The 21,302-nt window shown below is 63.5% G+C and overlaps 1 protein-coding gene across 1 annotated transcript in view; it reads left to right on the top strand.

The window, feature by feature from the left end:
- The window catches only part of PPP2R2C (protein phosphatase 2 regulatory subunit Bgamma), a 78,062-nt gene that overhangs the window by 25,806 nt on the left and 30,954 nt on the right, over positions 1-21,302 (top strand). The window contains exons 2-5 of the mRNA XM_036420839.2: positions 8,755-8,852; positions 9,911-10,076; positions 11,206-11,318; positions 14,853-15,030. Of these exons, the coding sequence (XP_036276732.1) occupies positions 8,755-8,852; positions 9,911-10,076; positions 11,206-11,318; positions 14,853-15,030 (555 nt within the window). The remainder of the gene's footprint in view (positions 1-8,754; positions 8,853-9,910; positions 10,077-11,205; positions 11,319-14,852; positions 15,031-21,302) is intronic.

The following is a 21,302-nucleotide window of genomic DNA, read 5'->3' as shown; positions in this document are numbered from 1 at the left end:
AGGCGGCGCCCTGGCTGGGGTAGCATCTTGAGGGAGGGGTGTGTGTGTGTGTGTGTGTGTGTGTGTGTGGAGCTGACTCAGGCTCAGGCTGGGCTGGGGGCGCAGGGGGCGGAGGGAGAGTTCGGAAAATGGCGGGCTGGGTCCGAGGCGCAGGGCGGGTACACCGCTGGTGAGAAGTTCCCGGAGGAACACTGTGACGAGTGTGATTGGAACAAGAATGGACCGGCGTCCTTGGGACTGTGCCGGGGACCAGGCGCTGGTGCCTCGAGTGGGGATGGGCTGCCCAGGGAGGCAGTGAGTTCCCCGCCCGGGAGGAGGGAGTCAGCTGGAGGTCTGCTTGGGGCCATGGAGAGGACACCAGGGGAGGGTGGGCTGGGTGCCAGCAGCTCTGCCCCCGTTCAGGGTTTAGGGCACAGGGGTGCTTCCCCGGGGGACCTGGCACTGTGGCCCAGGGCACCTCGCCTCAGGCTGGACAAGCTTATTGCGTGTTTTTACTTTTCTTACAGCAGAAAAAGTAACGTCAAATGTGCCTTTAAAATGAGATGCCGTGAGCCTGCCGCATGCGAATGGGTTTCAGCAGCTGGAAGGCTGACCGTGAGCCGTGTCCCTGCCTCACAGCAGGGCGCGGAGCCCCATGCGTGCGGCTGGCATGGCCGCCTGGCTGGCACTGGCGCCGGCGGGCGTGGGGCCGTGGGAAGGTGCCCCGGATGCTCACTCTGAGGGAGGGAAACACGCTGTCCTTGAACCTGTGGACGAAGGGAGCGGGATCCACCAGCTCCGTGAGGGGACAGGGATCTGTCCACGGTCCTGGATCCACGGCTCTGCCCTCAGACGCCTGCTGCACTGCTGTCCCCGCCCGTCCTGTCCCATGGGTCAGAGGCCACACTCCCATCAGTGCTGGGAGGGCGGCCTCAGGGGAGGACTCCTGGGCGAGGCTGGAGTCCTGGCCACTGCTCTCCGGCTGTGTGACTGCAGACTCCTCACTTGCCCTCTCTGATCCTCAGCCTCTTCCTCATTAACGTGGGGGTCATCGCCAAAACCAGTGTGTCTCAGTGGATAGAGCGTCGGCCTGTGGACTGAAGGGTCCCAGATTCAATTCAGGTCAAGGGCATGTACCTTGGTTGCAGGCACATCCCTGGTAGGGGTGTGCAGGAGGCAGCTGATTGACGATTCTCTCTCATCAATGTTTCTAACTCTCTGTTCCTCTCTCTTCCTCTCAGTAAAAAAATCAATAAAATATATTAAAAAAATAAGAAAAGTGGGGGTCACAGTCGCCCCACGCCACAGGGCTGTCCTGAGCGTCCCATGAGAGTCCAATGAAGTGCATGTGAAGGACTCGGACCCTGCGCACATGCCTCTAAGAAGGGCCACTCGCCGGCTCCCTCGGGTGGTAAGTGGCAGAGCCGGGTGTCGACCTCTCTGTCTATATCAGTGTTTGGCAAACTGCGGCTCGAGAACCACATGCGGCTCTTGGCCCCTTGAGTGTGGCTCTTCCACAAATTACCACGTGAGAGTGAAACTTCGTGGCCCATGCGCAGAAGCCGGTTTTCGGCTCTCAAAAGAAATTTCAGCCGTAGTACGGTTGGTACTTGGCTCTGCTGACTAATGAGTTTGCCACCACTGGTCTATATGCCACGGCACCTTATATGCAACCTGGCGCTGCCCACGAACTGGCCAGAGTGCCCCTCGGTGGCCCTCCCTCCCCGGCCAGACACCACCTGCCACACCCGCAGGGTGCCTGTCACTGGATGGCCCGTATCTTCTTGGCATTTTATCTTCCCTCTAAAGGGGAGCTGAGTCCAGGCCTCACAGGCTGGTACACAGGCTCCCTCCCCGGGCACACCTGGGTGCTGAGCCTGGCCGCGGTCTCCTCCTCCGCATGGTGACGGGGGCAGCCGGGAGCCGAGGCCCATTAAATCGCACGGCGAGGTGTGCAGGACACGGGAGGCACCGTTAGGTCTGGCGTGACGGAGCAGGCCCCGCCGCCCCAGCCCCTGCCTGGGCCCCTGAGCTGGCATGACGGCTTCCGGGCAGCTTCCCTCACCTGGGGAGCCGCCGGGGGGCGTCTGCCTCTGCAAACCCTCCCCCCCCCCCCAAAGCGGCCCTGAGCCTCAGAGGCCCAGCTCTCAGCAGGCATGTTCCTCCCGTGCCAGCTTGCTGGGGTGCCGAGCTAGGCCCGTGAAATTAAGGGCATCTGAGGGACACGTGGCAGGTTTCCCCGGTGACGCCAGGCGGGCTCTGGGGCATCCATCAAGCAGATGCCAAATGGGCAGTGAAGAGCGTGCCAGGTCCCACTGCTCCCGGCTGGTGAGGTGCCTGGCACCCACAGGCCAACTTTCCGGAAGCTCCCCAGGCCACCCTGGATCGACCTGTCTACTCACCGTGACTCCATGCACCCCTCCCTCTTCCCTGTGACCCTCAGGGTGGCACTCATTGGGTTTGCACATGAGGTTTTCTCCATGTTGTCATGCCAGCATCTGGCTTCGAGGCGGCTGCCTCCCAGGCCTGGGCCTCCCCTGTGTCACCGGGGCACCCCTCCTCTCCTCACCGCCTCAGGGCCTGGGACTTGCCGATGAGCCCGGAGCCATAAACACTAATGAGAGCGTGTGCGTGGCTGCTGTGGGCCTGCCCGCCATTAAACGGGGATTCTCCTGCCGCCGAGCTTGAGGCGAAGGCTTGTCCTCACGGTGGCATTCTCGTATTCCTTCACCCCCTGTTCATTCGTTCGTTCATTCATTCATTCATTAGTTCAGCAAATAGCTACGGAGTGTCTGCTAAGAGCCAGGGTCCAGCGCCGTGCCGAGCCCTCCCCTCCTCCTCCTTCCCCTCCTCCTCCTCAGCCCATGTTTCTTGCAGACGTCACAATGGGAAGCAGAGTTTGGATTGGAGTGCGATCTGGTTTCTGTCTTTTACAAAAACATCAATAAAGCACAGGGAGGGCGGGGAGCCGAGGAAGAGGACGGAGCCTTCTTGTCACTCTCACCTTCAAACCAGGCCCTGTTGCAGCTCCCAGAGTGTCTGTCTCCCAGCTCTGGCCGCAGAGGAGCCATCCGCCCTTTAAGGGGCACAGAGCTGCCCTGGGGGTCCCCTCTCTAAGGCCTCCCTCTCCCAGGCCCTGCTCTGCGCGGAGGGCGTCCTGGTCAGGGATTCAGCAGCTGCGGGCGCTGCGGCCGCTCCCCGCCGGGGCGGTAATTGAAGTTCCGACAGCTCTCGGCTCTCCTTAGCCCGGCGGCTCCCTCCGCCTCTGCTCCCCGGCTCCCTGCCTGCCGGTTCACCAGCCGGCCCGGGAAGGTGGTGCTGGTCAGGAGAGCAGGGGGACACCCGTGTCCTTGACCGAGTGGTCCTCAGGGGCTGGCTCAGGGCCTCCCCGAGCCCGATGGCGGTGTTTACCTCCGAGCTCACTGCCAGGCGCTCTGGAGCTGCCCCGTGGTCCCCACTCCAGCCGTGGCCCCCGGAGCCACCTGGCTGCCAGGCCCCCGGGCCGCGCAGAGCACAGCAGAGCAGAGACCTCGAGTCCAGTGCGTCAGATCCCGGCCGGATGCTCCCGGACCGAGGGCTTTGCATGGTGCTGAGCCCTGTGCTGCTGTCCCACTCTCGGTCTCTGTACCCGTTTCCTCCGGGCACGCAGTCCCGGACTCCCTGGTCCCGGGCACACAGCCCGTGTGCCGGTCACCACCGCACAGGGACACGCGTGTGGAAATGGGAAGGACACGGGAGGGCAGGGCGGCAGTCCATGCCTCCTCCGCACACCGCCAGCCGCCCCTGCCCCAGCCTGGCCCGGCCTCCACCCGTGGCTGACACCCTCCCGGGGGCCCCGCCCAGGAGGTCAGACAGGCGCCACCCACCAGGCTTTCTGGAAGGGCAGGAGAAACGCCACCCAGAAGGCCTCCGCCCAGTGTGAGGTCGTGGGTGTGAGGTCCCACCAGCCTGACGGGGTCATCCCCTGGGCTGGAGGTTTCTGTCTCCAGGACAGAGCCTGGGAACCCCCAGCTGGCGGCCGGGCCTGAGGGTGCCTCGCTGTGCTTATTTAAAAAAAAATAAAAATAGGTTTTTACTGATGTCAGAGAAGAAGGGAGAGGGAGAGAGAGAGAAACATCCGTGATGAGAGAGAACCATGGATCCGCTGCCTCCTGCATCCCCCACACTGGGATGGAGCCCGCAGCCCGGGCACTGCCCCGACCGGGCATCGAGCCAGGACCTCCTGGTTCATAGGCCAATGCTCAGCCACGGAGCCACGCCGGCTGGCCTGGTTGCTCATGTTCACGGGGGCGCAGGGCACCCGGCCGGAGGCGCGTGGACTCTCCTTGGGGGTGTGTGGCCACTTCGCAGAGAAGGGACCTGGGCTGGCCCCGGCGCCCACAGTGTCAGGAGCACGGACCTGGCCCACAGCCACGCCAAGCGGGAGGGACCCTGCCCGTCCGCCTCCCAGCCCACACCCTCACCCTCGGCCACCTGGGGCGTCCCTGGTGTTGGGGCTGTGGCTGCTGTCCCAGCCCCTCTTGTGCGAGTCCTGGCCACTGCCTGCAGCCCTTCACCCCTGTCCTCCTCTCCCCCTGACCCCCAGAGGCGGGGGGAGGCAGAGGGGCTGTGTGCACAGCCCGCAGAGCTCGCTTAGCCTGGAGGGCTCCTCTGGGTGCTCGGTGCCTGGTGAGGGTCTGGCGCGCAGTAGGTGCGCAGTCAGTCCCTGCCGGATAGGTAAAGGGCCCCGGTTAGGAAAAGGCAAAGCTCCGGGGCTGGCGGAAGGGGAGGGCGGTGTTGGCAGCGAGGGCTGGAGCGGGTGGGAGCCACAGGGGGCCTTAGGGAGGCTCTGGAGCGTGGGGAGGATGCTGCCACTTCGGTAAAGTCCCTCCGGCCGGCTGCGGGGCAGGCTGGGCCAGAAGGCAGCCCGTCCTCCAGGGGCGCCGGACGGAGCTGGGCCGGTGGGGGCAGGAGAGGCGGCCGCGGGCTCGGCCGGCTCTGCCAACCATGACCTCATGCCTGGGCCGCGTCTCCCTGCGCCCGGAGCAGACGCGGGCTTGGCAAGGGCTCGGATGGGCACGCTGATGTGATGTGGCCCGAGGTGTCTGTCAGCGGCCGTTGGCCTGCTTTCCTGCCGAGGCAGAGGCCGCGCCTGCGGGGGGCGGCGGGGAGGGGGTGCAGCCGGGCCAGCTGCCACCAGTCTGGCCAGCCTCAGGCCCCGCGCGGCTCCCCACGCGGCTCCCCACGCGGCTCCTCACGCCGGCTCCCCACGCCGGCTCCCCATGCAGGCACAGGACAGCGCTCAACAGCTGGCAGAGCCCTCCGGCCTGGGCGGTTCCTGTCACATCACACACGTAGGGAAACTGAGGCTCGGGGTGAAGTGAGAGCGGGGGGAGGGTGGGATGCAGAGCCAGGACCTGGTGCAGAGCTGCCCATTTCCGCCCTCTCTCTGTCTCATTGTGAATTCTTGCCCCTTGCCCTCCCCTTCCTCTCCGTCTCCCACCGTGCTGGGGCTTGGTCTGGGTGCATCGTGGGAATAAGCCGGTTCTGAGAGCAGCTAACACTTTTCAGGCAGGCGCTCGCTGCCAGGCAGTTGGGCATTTGTTGCCTCATGAAGCCCTCACTCCCCTTTAGACAGGCAAGCAGGCCCAGCCTGTCTGTAACTCGCCGAGAATAGGGCAGCTGTGAAGGTGGGGTTTCCCTCCCAGCTGGCTCTCAGACCTCAGCATCCAGGGGGCCGTGTCAAATGAGAGAAGCTGGGTGACGCTGCCTCAGCTCCCAGGAGCTTGTGCTGCAGGGGCGGCCGGAGCAGGGGGGCTCCTCGTCCCCTGCCCCTGCCCCTGCCCCTGCCCCTGCCCCTGCCCCTGCCCCGTCCCTGCCCCTGCAGCTCTGGCCTCAGCCACCTGACCTCCTGCAGGGCCCAGGGGTTGGAGTGAGGGGTGGCGCTTGGAGGGCTGTGTGGAGCCGATGTGGGCGTCATTGCCGCCGTGAGCACCACCTGGCCCAGAGACAGGCCAGCCCCCGGCCCCCAGGCCCATCTGCCTCTGTGCCGGCCAGGCCAGCAGCCGCTCTGCAGGGGCATCTGGCCTGACAGGGAGGAGCTGGCAGCACCAGCCCTGGCCCCCTGGCACCCGCGTGCTCTGGCCCCGGCTCCAGCCCCTCCGCTGGCAGAGGTGGGCCAAGCGTGGTCCAGGGTCCAAGGTCACCCCTAGGCTCCCTCCCCCACCCCGTCCCCTTCTGGGGCCTGGATTTCTGCCTGAAGGGGGCGGGGCCTTCTTTAAAAGCACGTGAGCCCAGTGGAGTGTCATCAGCATCAGAAGGACGAGACGCTGACCGTTGCTCCCGCTTGGCCAACCTCGACAGCCTGAGGCTGAGGGAGAGGGGCCGCACGGCCACAGGTTGTAGGATTCCCGTCACGTGACTCGTCCTCTCGCAGTGGCTGGGAGGGGCAGTGACGGCTGGGGTACAGGGTTTCTTGGGGTGCTCAGATGGCACAGCTGAGCCTGGAGGAGGGTGTGGCCAGCCCATGGCCAAGAAGCCACAGCCCTGGAGCCCAGGTCCGACCAGGGCATCTACCTGGTCCACGCCCGCTCCGAAGGCTCTGCCAGCAGGACGCACAGTCACGCCTCCTGCGGGGCCGGGATGGGGGCGGATATGAAACTGATGTAAACGCTGTAAATCGCCTGCAGACGTTTAGTGTCTGTTACCGTGGTAACCGCCCAGCACTTAGGGACCACATTGGCCTGGGCGCTCTTGGTTACACCGCTGCTTTAATGTAATAGCGTTGTTATTGCTCCGTCATAAATGTCCTATAAATTATGCATGTGTCCACACGCATCACACCACACACGCAAAACACACGCGTTTCTGCATACCCGTTGTACCTCGGTGGAGCTATTAAAATATGTGTTTGTTACGGAAAGTCCAGGGTCAGGAAAGGAGGAGGAGAAGGGAATTAAAGAAAGAGAATTAAAAATATCTTAATCCAACCACCTAAGGCACCTCTGCGGGCAGGGTGGACCTCGCCGCCAGGCTCCTCTGTGCCGGCGTGTGCTGCTGGTGAGGCTGCGGCCGCCGGTCTGTATGATGACAACATGTGTGCACCACGTGCTATCCTGCCCTTCCCAGGCTGCTGGGAGGAGACGGCAAGAACCGGGCCACGTCTGGGACCCGGCGCTGCGGGGCTGTGCCCTGGCGTGTGGCTCTCCGTGTCCCCGGGTGAGGGGAGGGGAGACGGGGGAGAGGGGAGGCGTGCCAGCCCTGGGGCCTGGCTGCACCCACTGCCGCCCTCGTGTGCCGTCCCAGGCGGCTCCTGTGCGTCTTTGCCAGCGGAGTGCCCTGGGCCTCCCTCCTGGCCGGTGCCTCCGCCCGCCGCCGCCTGCCCCCGAAGCGCCTTCTTCCTCCTGTTTCTTTCCCGCTGAAGCCCGTGTCCCCGCGGCTCCAGCCTCAGTGGCCTCGGGACAGGAGAAGCGAATTTAAGGACTAAAAGCGGGAGAGGCCCTCGGTGGGGAGCAGCTCTGGAGCCAGAGGGAGCGGAGCTCTGAGCTGAGCAGGAGCCACGGGCGGGGAGGGGAGTGTCAGGGTGCGGGGGAGGGAGGGGCTGGGGGGGAGGGCGTCCCGTACTCTCCGTCAAAACGGAACGCCCTGGCATTGAGCACGGATGTTTGTATCACGCATGTGCTGGTCCTGCTGACCAGAGCTTGTTCAGGCCGGGGCCCGGCCTGGGCTGTCACACACGCATCCCCTGTCCTCCTCCTGCCCCCCACCCCGGATCCGCGGGCTCAGCCTGGCCGGGCATGGCCACGGCCCAGGCTGCTGGCCTGCCTGCTGGTGTCCCACAGGCCCAAGCAAACCAGGGCCCAGCCCAGAGGCAGGGTGGGAGGGTGTGCGGCAATGTTGGGGTACCCCGCAGGGGCGGGGGGCGGGAGATTGGGCTCCTGATGTGGCTGCCTCGGGGATGCAGGTAACAAACCCTGTCTGACTCCAACTTCGACTCTGAGACCTCGGCTTTCCTCTGACATAAGATGGGGGTCGTTGGAGGCAGTGGTTTGGCCCCTCCCGCGCGCCCCCCTGTGGAGGTCAGCCCAGCTGGGCAGGGCGGGGCCAGCAGAGCCTGGGAGGCTGCCGTAGGGAGAGGCAGAGACCTGGGAGGGGGGGATTGGGCATGAAGACTGAGCCGGGGGGAGGAGGGGGAGAGGGGGAGAGGCAGGCCGGCCAGCAGAGGACGGAGCTGCCATCACCGAGTGGGGGCTGCTCAGAAGAGGGGGGTGGAGGGATCAGGGTTCGGCTTGGGACCAGTGGAGGGTTTTAGCAGAGACACACCATGACTTGAGGGACCCATCGCCTGGGCAGCTGTGGGAGAGCAGTGAGGGGGGCCCAGGAGGCGTGGTCTGATGGGTGGCTGTTGAAAGTAGACCCGCTCTGCCTGTGAGTGCCCCCAGGACTGTGAGGTCCCAGGGGTCCCATCCACGGGAGCTCAGCGGGGCAGGAAGGGGTGTCGTTGGTCTTAGTGGCCCCCGGAATTGGTCAGTGAGTGTCAGGTTTGCTTCCCAGTCACCTGGCGGGCACAGGGGGGATCCCTCACACTGCTTCCGGAAGGAGCCGAGGCGGGAGGCAGGAAGGAGGCCGAGGGAACAGGCCTCTGCCCTGTGGCCGCGGGGAGGAGGGGCAGGGTCTCCCCCTCCTCAGGCTCCTGCTGACTGGTGGGGGCCCTCTGGGGGTGCAGGGCCTCTGGGTGGGGCGAACGGCACGGGACTGGGTCCTAACAGCCTCGCCTTCCTGTCTCTCCCTCCCCAGCCGACGTCATCTCCACCGTCGAGTTCAACCACACGGGAGAGCTGCTGGCCACCGGCGACAAGGGCGGCCGGGTGGTCGTCTTCCAGCGGGAGCCGGAGGTGCGGGGGGCCCGGAGCGGGGGTGAGGGGGCTGTCTTCAGAGGTGCCCCACGGCCCACCGGCTGGTCCCGGGGAACTCCCTGCCTCCCGCAGGGTCCCGGCTGGCTGGAGAAGGTGCGGTGCAGGGTGGGGCCGCAGGTCTGGGGCAGGGAGGCCCAGGACACTCAGCAGATGTTCACTGATGGCGCCCTGCACCCGGGACCCGGACACGCACCCTGGGCGCTGTCTTACCCTGGGAGGAGGGGGCTGTGGCTGGCCCTCGGGCGGGGGGCGGTTTGCTAGGCCCAGGCCTGAGCCCCAGCCACCTTCGTGGTCCCGCAGGATTCGGGTAAGATGGGGCGGCCTGGGACTCCCCGCCCAGGCGTGCTGTTTCTGAGCCGCTGACAGAAAGGGGTGAGAAAAGGCCCCGTTTATTGAGCACCTACTATGTGCTGCTGTCATAAAAACGCTGTCACCTGGGAGGCGGCCCCTGGTGCCCTCGGTGGTCTCCACCTCATTAGTTTGGGACTCTGCTGCCCACGCCTGGATGGGACCCTCCAGCGAGGGGAGCCGAGGAGCAGTCCCCTGCCTGAGCCTGACATCACAGGGCACTGCCCGGGGGACAGTCTGCTTCAGAGCACACTCAGTCCTCACGTCCTGCCCCGTGGACATGTGGGCGTGAGGGGCAGGCCACAGCCTCAGCCTCCGCGACAGACGGGCCCTGTGGGGGGTGCTACACTCAGTGGTCTCGTGGCCTAGGCAGGTTCAGCCCCCCCTGAGCCTCCCCTTGCTGACCTGAAAGATGGGAGAGTCACGGTACTCAGCATAGAGGAGAGGAGGCGTGGCATGCTCTGAGCTACGTGTCCAGCACACAGCGGGCGCTCAGGAAACAGGAGCTGGCGAGTCCCACAGCCACACAGCAGGAGTCGAACGTGTCGGGTTTCCTGTGACCTGGGTGGGTCCAGCGGCACTGTGGGCGCCAGCCGTCGTGGCTGTGAGGCCCGCCGTGGGTTAACCCCGGGCCCAGCACCGGCCTGTTCCCCCGCCGCCCTCGCTCAGGCCCATGGGTGTCCTTGCAGAGTAAGAATGCGCCGCACAGCCAGGGCGAGTACGACGTCTACAGCACCTTCCAGAGCCACGAGCCGGAGTTCGACTATCTCAAGAGCCTGGAGATAGAGGAGAAAATCAACAAGATCAAATGGCTGCCCCAGCAGAATGCCGCCCACTCCCTGCTGTCCACCAACGGTGAGGGCGTGCTGCGTGCGCGGTGCCTGTGTGTGTGTGTGCCTGAGCATGTGTGTGCATGTGTGCGGGTGCAAGGCATGTGTGGACCCGTGCATGTGTGTGCAGGTGCGTGCCTGGGCATGTGTGTACATGCATGAGTGTGCATGCCTAAGTGTATGTGTGCATGCATGTGCGTGTGTGTGCCCGAACAGGTGTAGGCGTGTGATGTAATGATTTACAGCAAATGCTGTTTTCACCTGACACAGTGAGCGTTTTTCTAAAAACATCTGAGCCGCGTGTAATTCAGCCCCATGAATGTGCCCCTGTCCCGCCGTCCCTGTTGGACACGGGCCCTGCCATGGTCACGCACAGCAGCCGTGAACACGGCTGACTATCCCCCAGGATGGGGGCTGGCACTCCGAGGAGGGAGGGGCCGGGAGCACAGGGAGCCTGCGGCAGCGCCACCTGCACCCTCAGTCCAGGCCCCTGGAGGCGTCTGGCCGGGTCCCCTCTTCCTGGGGGCCCCGTCTGTTTGCTCGTAGGGCCTTCACGGACTGGGCCAGGCCCCCCGGCCAGGGACGGTCTGTGCACTGTGGGTTAGAGGTTGCTCTCCTCTCAGAACGCCTGCGCAGTGACGTTCACACACGTTTGGCCAAATGGCTGGGGGCTGCGGCTCGGCCCAGTCAGCACGTAAAGTTACCCTCACAGCCACCCAGATACTCTCTCCATGCTGTTGGTGGGTGGCCGAGAAGTGAGTTGCCCGGAGAGGGGGTGCTGGCCGGGGGCGGGGGTGCTGCTTGGAAATACAGGGCTTCCCTTGGGGCATCAGGGAGGGGCTTGGAGACTTAGAGCTGAGTCAGGGCCATCTCTGACAACTGCCCTGAGCGTGCTGTGCCCTTTGACCTGTGATGTCACCATGGGATCCCGGTGGGGAGCGCGAGAAGGCAGGCGGGGTCCCCCGCCCGGAGGGGTTTGCTGGGGCTGTTCCCTGAATGAACCGCCTCTCCCAGCTCGGAGTGGCGGCCCGGCGAGCTCTGGGCCGGGCGTCAGCGTCAGCGGGCTAGGGCGGGCGGACAGCCCATGCTCCGTGTTAGCCCGTGTTAACACGTGTTAACCGTGGGTCTTGTCTCCCCTCGTTCTGTTTTTAAAGACAAAACCATCAAACTGTGGAAGATCACCGAGCGCGATAAGAGGCCGGAGGGCTACAACCTGAAGGACGAGGAGGGGAAGCTCAAGGACCTGAGCACAGTGACATCCCTGCAGGTGGGCTGCCGCGGGGGCTGGGCCGGGCTCCGTTCCCAGCCGATGGGACGGGGCTCCAGCACAGTCAGCGCAGGCCCTGCCTGCGCACCCGCCTCTCCGCGCCCGGAGTCCGCACGGAGCTTTTCAGTCTGCAACCCGTGTCACACAGGGGAAACTGAGGCCCAGAGGGGGGCAGGAGCTCACTGACACCGAGCCCTGTGCTGAGGGGCGGAGGGAGGCCTGGGGCTGGGCCTCGTGCTGCTGCTATGAAGACTCAGCTTCTGTGATTGCTGAGCGCGGGTGGGTAAGCCACGGAGCTGAGCTAGAGCCAGCTCCCATTCTCACCACGATTCAGAGGCCAAAGGACTCCTCTGTCCCAGCAGAGGGACCGGGAGAAAGTCCCGTGGGTCACGGGCCGGAGTTCGAGTCCTGCCTCTGCCACTTCCTGGTGGTGAGACCCGGGCTTAGCGCCAGGCTGCACAGCCTCGGTTCTTCAACCTGTTCTCTGAAGAGAACAACTCCAAATAACTACTGAGATTTCACTCTGATTGAGGGGAGACTCTGGCAGGGTGTGTCCTCCCAGCACGTGGCCTGGGTCAGCTCCCTGACCCTCACCCACCTCCTGTCCCGTGGGGTTATCTCCCCATTTCTCAGACGCGGGAACCCGAACCCGGGGCAGGCTGGCCCAGAACTGGCACCCGGATGCTCTCATGGGGCCAGGAGGCCCTGTCTCACGGGAGAGCTGCCGGACGGTCATGGCGTCCGCGGGGAGGATGTGGAGAATCCGTACCTTCCCCCGGAAGCAGATCAGGAAGCACACGGCGCGCCTCTGCTGTCCCCCGCTTCCAGACACCGGGCGCGGAGCGGGTGCTGCGGACCTGCTTGCTGAAGGAGGAGCTGGTGCACAGCTGACCCGGATTTACCCGTTCACACACATTTCCTGAGCACCTACTGTGTGCCAGGCCCGCTGGAGGTCCTGGGGGCGGCAGTGAGCACAGAGCCCGAGGGAGCATGGGGCCGGTCTTCTCGGTGCCCAGTCCTGGGACCAGCTGCCTCAGAGGAGGTGGCCCAGAGGGCTGTGCAGGGCCAGGACCAGTGTCGGGAAGTGATGCCCTCTTCAGCTCCTGTTTGCGCATTCCAGCAGACTTTAAAAAATACATTTTTATCGATGTCAGGGGAAGGCAGAGGGAAAGAGAGATGGAAACATCAAAGATAAGGGAGGATCGTGGATCGGCTGCCTCCTGTATGCCCCCTCCTGGGATCTAGCCTGCATCCCGGACATGTGCCCTGACGGAATCGAACTGTGACCTCCTGGTTCACAGGTCAGTGTTCCACCACTGAGCCACACCGGCCGGGCGTCCCAGTGGATTTGGAAAGGCTCGTTCCCGTCACGTGAAATGCCGTCTCCCTCAGTTCGCTCCTCAGCTGCGAGTGTGGCTGCTCCAAGGGGTGCCGCCTGGCTGTGGTGTGAGCGCGTCTCCCGGCTCCCAGCTCCCCGCACTGCCGTTGGGTGGCTGGGGGCACCCCCAAGCCCCCCTCCCCCCGCTCCCGCCTCAGTTTCCTCACCGGCAAAGTGGAGACGATGCCTCGCCTTTTCTGAGAGGACAGCTGGGCACGCACAGAGCCTCCGCCATTGTCATGAACATGAAGCAGAGACCAGTGCTGCTCCCCGGGGGGAGAAACACGTGTGTGAACACGGCGGCTCTGCGTGGCCGGGGAATTGCACCGATAAACTCTGAGAACCAGGGACGCCAGTTTTCTTGGCTATTGAGTAGCGGAGTGTCCCACCCCCACCGCCCGCCCCGGAAGGGCTGGGAGTGTTTCCTCTGGTGGCAAAGATGCAATTATCACCTCCTGATGGCCTGCTTCGTCTGCGCAGAGCCCTGGCCCGCGGGAATCCTGCTTATTTCCCTCCCAGCGTCTGAGAGGGTCTTGTAAGTCCCGCACATCCCGAGGCGGCACTTAACGTAAACCGAGGCTGCAGGAGGAGGGGGGAGGGCGTGGATCTCTCCTCCCCCGCCTCCCAGCCGGGAAGCCCCTAGCACAGACCGAGGGACCCGCTGTATTAGCTCTGAGCTGGCACCAGCCTCACCCCTCCCAGAACAGGAAGCGGAGGCCTGAGAAGTGACCGTGAAGGCGGCACTGTGCGTGGCCGGGCAGGTTTCCATGCTGCAGGCAGGTCTCCGTCTGTAGGACCCTCAAGGGCGGGCACTCCAGCTTCCTGTCCTGACTCTCATTTCCTGGCCCTGGGACTTAGACAAGTTGGGTTCATCTCGGCATTCAGTCTTCGCACCGGTGATGTGGGGGTGGCAGTGCCAGCCCCCTTTCCTGGGCATCGAGCCCAGGCCAGGCCACTGTGTCTGTCCGTCTGTCCGGCACCTTTGAAACCTTCCATTTTACTGGAGTGACACTGCAGTGATGCTGAGCTCTAATATTATAGAGAGGTGGGCCGTGTGCTGGGTGTGTCCGGGGGAGGGGGTGTCAGCCCTGCCTACCAGGGCAGCTGCACACTTCTGGGGGGCTGTTGCCTCCAGATCTTGCAGGAGGAGTTGGGGTTCACTGGCTGTCCCAAGGGGGTCGGGGGCACTCCGGGCAGAGAGCAAGAAGGGAAGCAGAGGCGTGCGTCTGATACTGTCTCAGGGACTCCTCGCACGCCGAAGGCGGGAGTTCCTATGAGTTAGGCTAACACTGAGGCTCTGACAAATGACCCCTCATTGCAGGGCAGAGCACACAGAAATGTCATTCTCACCCTGGCCAGTTCGGCTCAGTGGATAGAGCGTCAGCCTGCGACTAAAGGGTCCTGGGTTTGATTCTGGTCAAGGACACAAGCCTGGAATGCAGGCTCGATCTCCAGTGTGGGGCATGCAGGAGGCAGCCGATCAATGATGCTCTCTCATCATTGATGTTTCTGTCTCTCCCTCCCTCTCTCTTCCTCTAAGTCAATAAAAATATATTTTTAAAAATGTTTAAATATAATTCTCGCTTCTAGTAAAGTGCATGTGGGTTGGCAACTGGCTCTCCTGCAGGGACACAGCCTCCTGCCATCCCATGTGCCTCCATCCCTAAAGGTTGGGTCTCCACCTCCCTTCAGTGGAAGAGAAAGAGGATAGAAAAAGGCACACCTGCCTCTTAACTACCTTGGCCCATAGTGCAGGGCATCACTGTACTCACAGTCCATTGGTCAGAACCAGTCATGTGGCCACACCCAATGCAAGGGTAGCTGGGAAATGTAGTCCTTCTATGGGCGGCCACTGGTCACTTCCTGGTAGGACAGTCAGCTGACTCTGCCATGGTATCTTCTCATTCCATTTGAGAGAGGAGGAAATTGGGGTGACAAGGGGTCCAGTCATTTCGTCAAAGTCACATGGTGGGCTCAGAACCAACCCTGGGAGGCCACGCGAAGGAGGTGGGCTTTCCTGCAGGGCTGGTGGCGATGGACATTATTTCTGACACGCGCGGGATGGATGCCCACTGGCGCCCTCCCCGCTGCAGCTGCCTGGCCCAGGCGGCCTGCCCCCGGCAAATGGCCGCTCTGACCTGCCCTCCTCCCGGCAGGTGCCCGTGCTGAAGCCCATGGACCTGATGGTGGAGGTGAGCCCGCGGAGGGTCTTTGCCAACGGCCACACCTACCATATCAACTCCATCTCCGTCAACAGCGACTGCGAGACCTACATGTCGGCCGACGACCTGCGCATCAACCTCTGGCACCTGGCCATCACCGACCGCAGCTTCAGTATCCTTTCCCGCCGCTCGCCCCGGTGGCTTCTGGGTGGTGCCGGCTGGTGTGTAAGGAGCTGGCTGGGGGGCTTCTGCTTCGTTCGCCTCCGGTGAGTCCACCGTGTGTGAATGACGCGCAGACGTGAGCTCACGCTCAGAGTTTGTGGACACCTGGGAACCACGGCTGTGGGGGTTACAGCTGACCCCTCGCCACCTCCTCGCCGGGTGGCTGAGACCCCTGTCACCCCGGGTGTGGGACCTCACCAGGGACGAAGGAGGAGGTAAGGTCCTGGGGTCACCCCTCCCAGAGGAGGGACAGCTGATTCTCCTGAGACCGTCCACCCAAGGCTCCTCTGGACCCTCCCGCTGCCCCCCCCCCCCAGGCCTTAGCGTGACAACGAGGGTGTCAAAAGCCCAGCTGGACGGAGCCGGGGCCCTGTGTGGCGGCTCCCTGTGTCTGGACAAGCTAGGGAGTCCAGCGCCCACAGCCGGTGAGGAATGGACTGACCAGGCATGAGCATGGGGCCGAGGCTGGCCGGGCAGGGTGAGTGGAGAGAGCAGCTGGCTGCTACGATGTCCCCGTTCTGAAGACGGATGATAAGACCGAGAGTGACAGCGAGGCTCTTGTCCAGCATTAGCACATCTCACTATTAGCTCATTCACCCCCACCACAGCCCTGTGAGGCAGGCGCAGCTACGACCCTCCTTCACAGATGAGGAGACAGTCACAGGGAGCCCAGGGGACGTGCTGAGCCCACTCCTAGCAGGAGTCCCGCTTCCGCCTTTGGCACCAGGCTGCTCCGTAAAGGCCGGTGCCCGGATGCAGTGAGGGGGCCCTGCCCCTGAGGCCCCTCTGGGTGCCATAAGCCAGGGGAGCATCCAGCAAGCTGGCAGGCGGGCGGAGCTGTGGGGGCGAGAGGGCCGGAGAGCACGAGGGCGCCCACTTTTCTCTGGGGACCCGCTGGGCTGCAGGTGCAGGGTGGGTGGAGGCCAGGGCAGCGGTTTGGGTCCAGAGGAGCACGGCAGACACGGGGCTGATGGTGGATGCAGGGAGTGGGAATAATGGCTGACCCGGGACTTAAGTCAGCGGAGGAGGCGAGGGCTGGTGCTGGGAAGGGAGCGTCAGGTTTGGGATCCCTGTGGGAACTGGGGGCTTCCCTGGCTGCAGGTCCTGCCTGTGGGCAGCCTCTGGTTTGTGAGACTGAACTGTTAGTTGGTCAGCTATAGACGTGTCCGGGCCTTGGGGGAGCGTGCTTGGTGAGGTCCTGGGGACCCGAGGCTCCGGCAGCCTCGCTGTGGGCCTTGGTGCCAGCTCGGCCGCTGAGGAGAGATGGCGCCTCCAGCCTGCGGTGGCTGAGCAGACCTCCCCTGGCCGACGGGTCATCGGGGAGTCTCGCTGCATGTGGCCCCCCTTCCTGTCACACTGGGCTTTCCTCACCTGTTAACATGCCCCGCCCCCATTTTCCAGGGACACCCTGGGGGTCAGGAGCCCAGTCCGCGCCCTCTCTGCACCCCTCCCCCATGGAATGCAGGGCCTGCACACAGTAGGGACTTGTGATGGTTGCAGGTGCGGACTCGAGTGAGGAGGCTCAGTTTCCACCTGGTCCTGGGGTGTAGACACCCCCCGCCCCCATGAGTCTGGGCTCCATGGTGCTCGGGTCCCAGACACTACAGAGGAGCAGGCTGGGTGCTGGGTCTGGACCCCCTGGGCTCCGTTCCTTGCTTAACGTCCTGGGCCATCTGTTCACGCGAATGTGAACTGGGCCACGTTCCTCACTGGGAGGGCGTTTGTAGGGAATAAAGAATCAGTCACTAACCGGGCCCCCGCCGGTGGCTGCCATTGTTCTCCCTCGTCAGCAACGGGCCCCAGGATGGTTAAGGCTCGCTCTCAGAATTCCTGCGGGTTCTCTGTTGGTTTTACCCACCTCCACCTCCACCTCTCTTTAAGCCACCGCTCACGTCCCTCAGTACCAACATTCTGAGACGGTTGGCAGCGCGGGGTCATTTTTCTCGCGTTCGGTGCGTCTCATAGGGAACAGGCTGCTCAGGGGCCTCGGCCCAGGAGCCTCGGCTTTCTGTGTGGCACCGGAGGACTGCGAAGGTGGCTCCATTGATTTCTTCCCCCTGAGTGATGTATCCCGGTGGGAGCTGGCAGTGCACAGGCCCTCCGTCTGGAACGAGGTCTGATTCCTGTTTCCTGAGCGGGTCCCGAGCGAGGCTGGGTGGTGGGCCAGCCGTCGGCAGAGGCTCCAGGCCTCCAGCAGCCTGAGGGCGGGGCTTGTCCCCCACGCAGGGAACAATGGCGCGGACCCACCAGGGCCCCTCTGCCCGCCAGGTCCGCTGCTGGCGAAGCTCCGAGATCCCAGGGTCCAACTGCTTCTGTCACTCACTCTGCCTCGCTGTTCCCATCCGGGCAGCGGGCTGTGCCGCTGGGGCGGGGCTGGGCGGGTGGAGCCGGTGGGTACAGGGCCTGATGTGCCGTAGACCCACCACCCCCTCCTCCATGACCGTGGTCGGCACCTCACAGGAGCCTCTTCGTGCTCCCACAGTCCCACCGTGCAGAGGAGGAAACGGGGGGGCATCTGTTCAAAAATGCCCCAAGTCCGAATCCCCCAGGTCAGGCTTCCGCTTGGAAAACCTGCTGTTAACCCGTGACAGCACCTCAGTGCTGCTCTGAGGCCTCTCTGAGGCCTCTCCGAGGGCAGGCAGGCCGGCCAGCCTCCACCTCCCTGAGAGTGCCCATGCGCTGTCCACGGTGCTGACCCACCTGCCTCTATGCTGCCCAGGGCTCTCCCTGGCTGTGCGCTGTCCACGGTGCTGACTCCCCAGCAGCCTGTCCTGCAGGTCATCACCCTCACCACTTCCCACACACCGGCACCTCCTCCTGAGCCCTTGCTCTGTACCACTTACGCTGTGCCGGACAGTGTTCTAAGCACCTGGAACATATTGACCTACTTAATCCTCTCGACCACACTGTGAAACAAGAGTTATGAAGGTGCCCCCTTTTATTGTTCTGTTTGGTTTTTGTTAATCCCCACCTGAGGATATTTTCCATTTCAGAGAAAGTGGAGGGGAGGGGAGGGAGGGAGGGAGAAGGGAGAAACATTGATTTGAAAGGGACACATCAATTGGTTGCCTCCCACATGTGCCCGACTGGGTCTGGGGGTTGAGCCTGCCGCTGAGGAATATGCCCTTGACTGGGTTCAGTCTGCAGCCCAGTGCTCTGTCCACTGAGCCAAATGGGCCGGGGCAACACGTCCCCTTTACAGGGGGACATAAGCCACAGAAGCCTCTTCGTGCTCCCACAGTCAATCCCACAGATTGACGCAGTGGCAGGGCCTGGGAGTCAGACTCTGGGTCTCTCGTGTAGATGGTCCTTCCGCCTCTGAGAAGCAGGTACACTGCCTGCGGCCCCTCCCCGCCCCGGTCACTCAGACTGCCCCTCAGCCCCAGCCATGGGGTAATGTCTCCTGGCTCCTGTTCTGGATTCTGAGGGAAAGCTGGCACTTTCAGGGCCCTACAGGCCACGCTGGGACTGTGTGTGACACACGTGGCCGATGCATGAGCTCTGTCTGCTCTGGCCTACCGTCCCCTCTGATGGCGGGACGTGCCACTCCGTGGTGCTTCTGCCCCTTCCCGACAGGCCTCTTGGCATGTCTGTAACACGCTGCCGGTTAACACTGGCCCATCACGCCAAAACCAGTTTGGCTCAGTAAACAGAGTGTCGGCCTGCGGACTAAAAGGTCCCAGGTTCGATTCCGGTCAAGGGCATGTACCTTGGTTGTGGGCACATCCCCAGTAGGGGGTGTGCAAGAGGCAGCTGATCAATGTTTCTCTCTCATCGATGTTTCAAACTCTCTATCCCTCTCTCTTCCTCTCTGTAAAAAATCAATGAAGTATATTAAAAACAAAACAAAACAAAAAACTGAACCATCCTGGCTGTAGCCCTGTCGGCCTCCTTCTCCCTCCCTCCCTCCCTCCCTCCCTCCCAGCCTGCCGCTCACAGCACCTCAGCTTCCGCCTCCCTGTCACATGGATCACCCCCCCCCCCCCCGCCACACCCTGGCCCTCCGCCCAGATAACTCCGCTGGCTCTCGGCCCTGGTGTAACGCAATTGCCTCAGAGGACCCGTCACCGACTCTCCAGTCCACCCCAGGGCCTCGTTACAAATCCCCTCACGTGGCCCCGAGTGTCCCTCCTGGAGCATCGCGGTGGGGCCGATAGCTGGCTTCGCTGCCGGGCTCGGAGCCCAGGAAGCCGGGGTGGGGCTGGATCGCCCTCCCAGAGCCAGGAGGAGGCAGCCACTGGACTGTCCAGCTCTGTCCACCTCGGCTTCCCCTCCCGGGTCTCAGAAACCCCGGCGTGCAAGTCAGCACAAACCCTCACAGTGACACCCACCCCCCCCAACCCAAGCATCTCCTGTTTGTTTGTTTTTTCAGAGGAAGAGAAAGGCTGGTTCTGATTTAATCTAACGGGTTTATTGCTAAAAGTACTAACCATGTGTGAGGGTCTTTGTCACGTGTCATTTCATGAAACCCTTATTGCAGCCCTGCAAAGCAGGCGTGGCCAACCCATTCTACAGATGAGAAAAGCAAGGCCCAGAGAGGCGGAGGAGGTTTCCCTAAGTCGCACAGCTATTGCATGGCGGGGTTGGGCCGTCGTGTCCTGATCTTTCTGACTCAGAAGCCAGTGCTCTCTCTCCTGCCTGACCACCTGGGAGTCATCCACCCCGGCTGGGGCAGGGGTGCGTAGACCGGCTCACCACCCAGAGGAGACACGCATGGGCATCGGGGCGTGTGCAGGGAGCAGCCATGCAGGAAGGCCCCTCCCCCATGGCCCCACCTGCCCCAGCAACCTGGTTTCTGCCCCCTGAGCAGACCGCACTGTGAAGATCAAGGTTCTGAGCGGAGAAGAGAAGGAGGCTGAACTGTGACCCCCCTTACCCCCAAAAAAGCTGAAGTCCACATCTCCAGGCCCTCAGGAGGTGGGCGTTCGATCTTTAACGAGGCGATGCAGGCGGATGAGGTCCCGGGGGCCCTGATCCAGTAAGACTGGTGCCTGACAAGGAGAGGAGATTTGGACGGAGAGAGATACCAGGGGTGCACACCCAGAGGGGACCGTGTGAGGGCAGAGACGGTGCCGTGGCGGGCCCAGGAGACAGGCCCGAAGAGCACACCTTTGCTTACGCCTCGATGGTGGATGCTGGCAGGGAGAACTGTGAGAAGATAATTCTCTGCAGGCCGGGCCACCGGCGTGGTGTTGCCGTGGCGCCCCGGAGAAGCTCCCTCGGGCCAGGCTGCCAGGCTCCCTGGAGAAGCTTCTGCACAGTCGGCATGGTTCGGCCTGAGTCAGCGTCCGGGGAAACTTGCTGGAAAGAAGCTGCTTTCTTTGCTGGTGTGGCCCTTTGAGGCCGCCGGCATGCCCGCGTCCCTGGGGCCTGTGTGGGAGGCCCCTCGTGGCTCCTGGGAGAGCTGCCTCCATCCTCACTCCGAGGCTGCTGTCACCATGGTAACAGCCTCTCCCATCATGAGCGTGTTCCTGCCGAGACATCTGGGTGAAGCACGCTTTGCTCAGTTGAATCGGTGGAGCCCAAGGCCGTGTCCTGCTGGTCGCTGAGCCCGCCTGCTCTCGGAGTCCACCTCCCGGTGGACAGGCCAGCCCCTCATGCTGCACCTGGAAAGCAGGCATGCAGCAGGGACCTGGCCCGCTCAGGGGGCACTGTCATTCCAGAGAGAGCGAGGCCAGCCGCCCAGACTGGAGCCCAGGCTCCACCCAGCACTGGGCACCGCCAGGTCAGGGCCAAAGCCGTGGTCCTCGGAGGACCAGGTGCCTCTAAGGGGCCAGGCGTGTGGCCGCCGGTGTGGGCCCAGGGTCCACGTGTCTGTGTGGGGCATAGTGTGCTCCGTACCGAGGGTGCCGTCCGGCCCCAGGGGTGCCGGGCATGGGCTCTGGATCTTGGGGTTCAGAGACACACGTGGACCCTGACTCTGGCTTTGTCTCCCTCCACCAGGGTCGCGTGGAAATGCAGGCTCCGTGTGGCACCCTGTCTTTCCCTGGCACCCGCTATATCCAGACCCCTTGTTTTGCTAATTCCCATTGATGTTTAGAGAGTGGAAGGGGGAGAGGGAGGGGGAGAGGGAGAGAGACACATTGATTGGTTGCTTCCTCATGCGTCGCAACCAGGGACAGAGATTGAACCTGCCACCCAGATACATGCCCTTGACCAGTAATAAAGGCCGTGACCCTTCAGGCCACAGGCCAGTGCTCTAACCACTGAGCACGCCAGCCA

The sequence above is a fragment of the Pipistrellus kuhlii genome, unplaced genomic scaffold (genome assembly GCF_014108245.1).
Source record: "Pipistrellus kuhlii isolate mPipKuh1 unplaced genomic scaffold, mPipKuh1.p scaffold_m20_p_1, whole genome shotgun sequence".
NCBI lineage: Eukaryota > Metazoa > Chordata > Mammalia > Chiroptera > Vespertilionidae > Pipistrellus > Pipistrellus kuhlii.
This window is presented reverse-complemented; position numbering and strand designations above follow the sequence as displayed.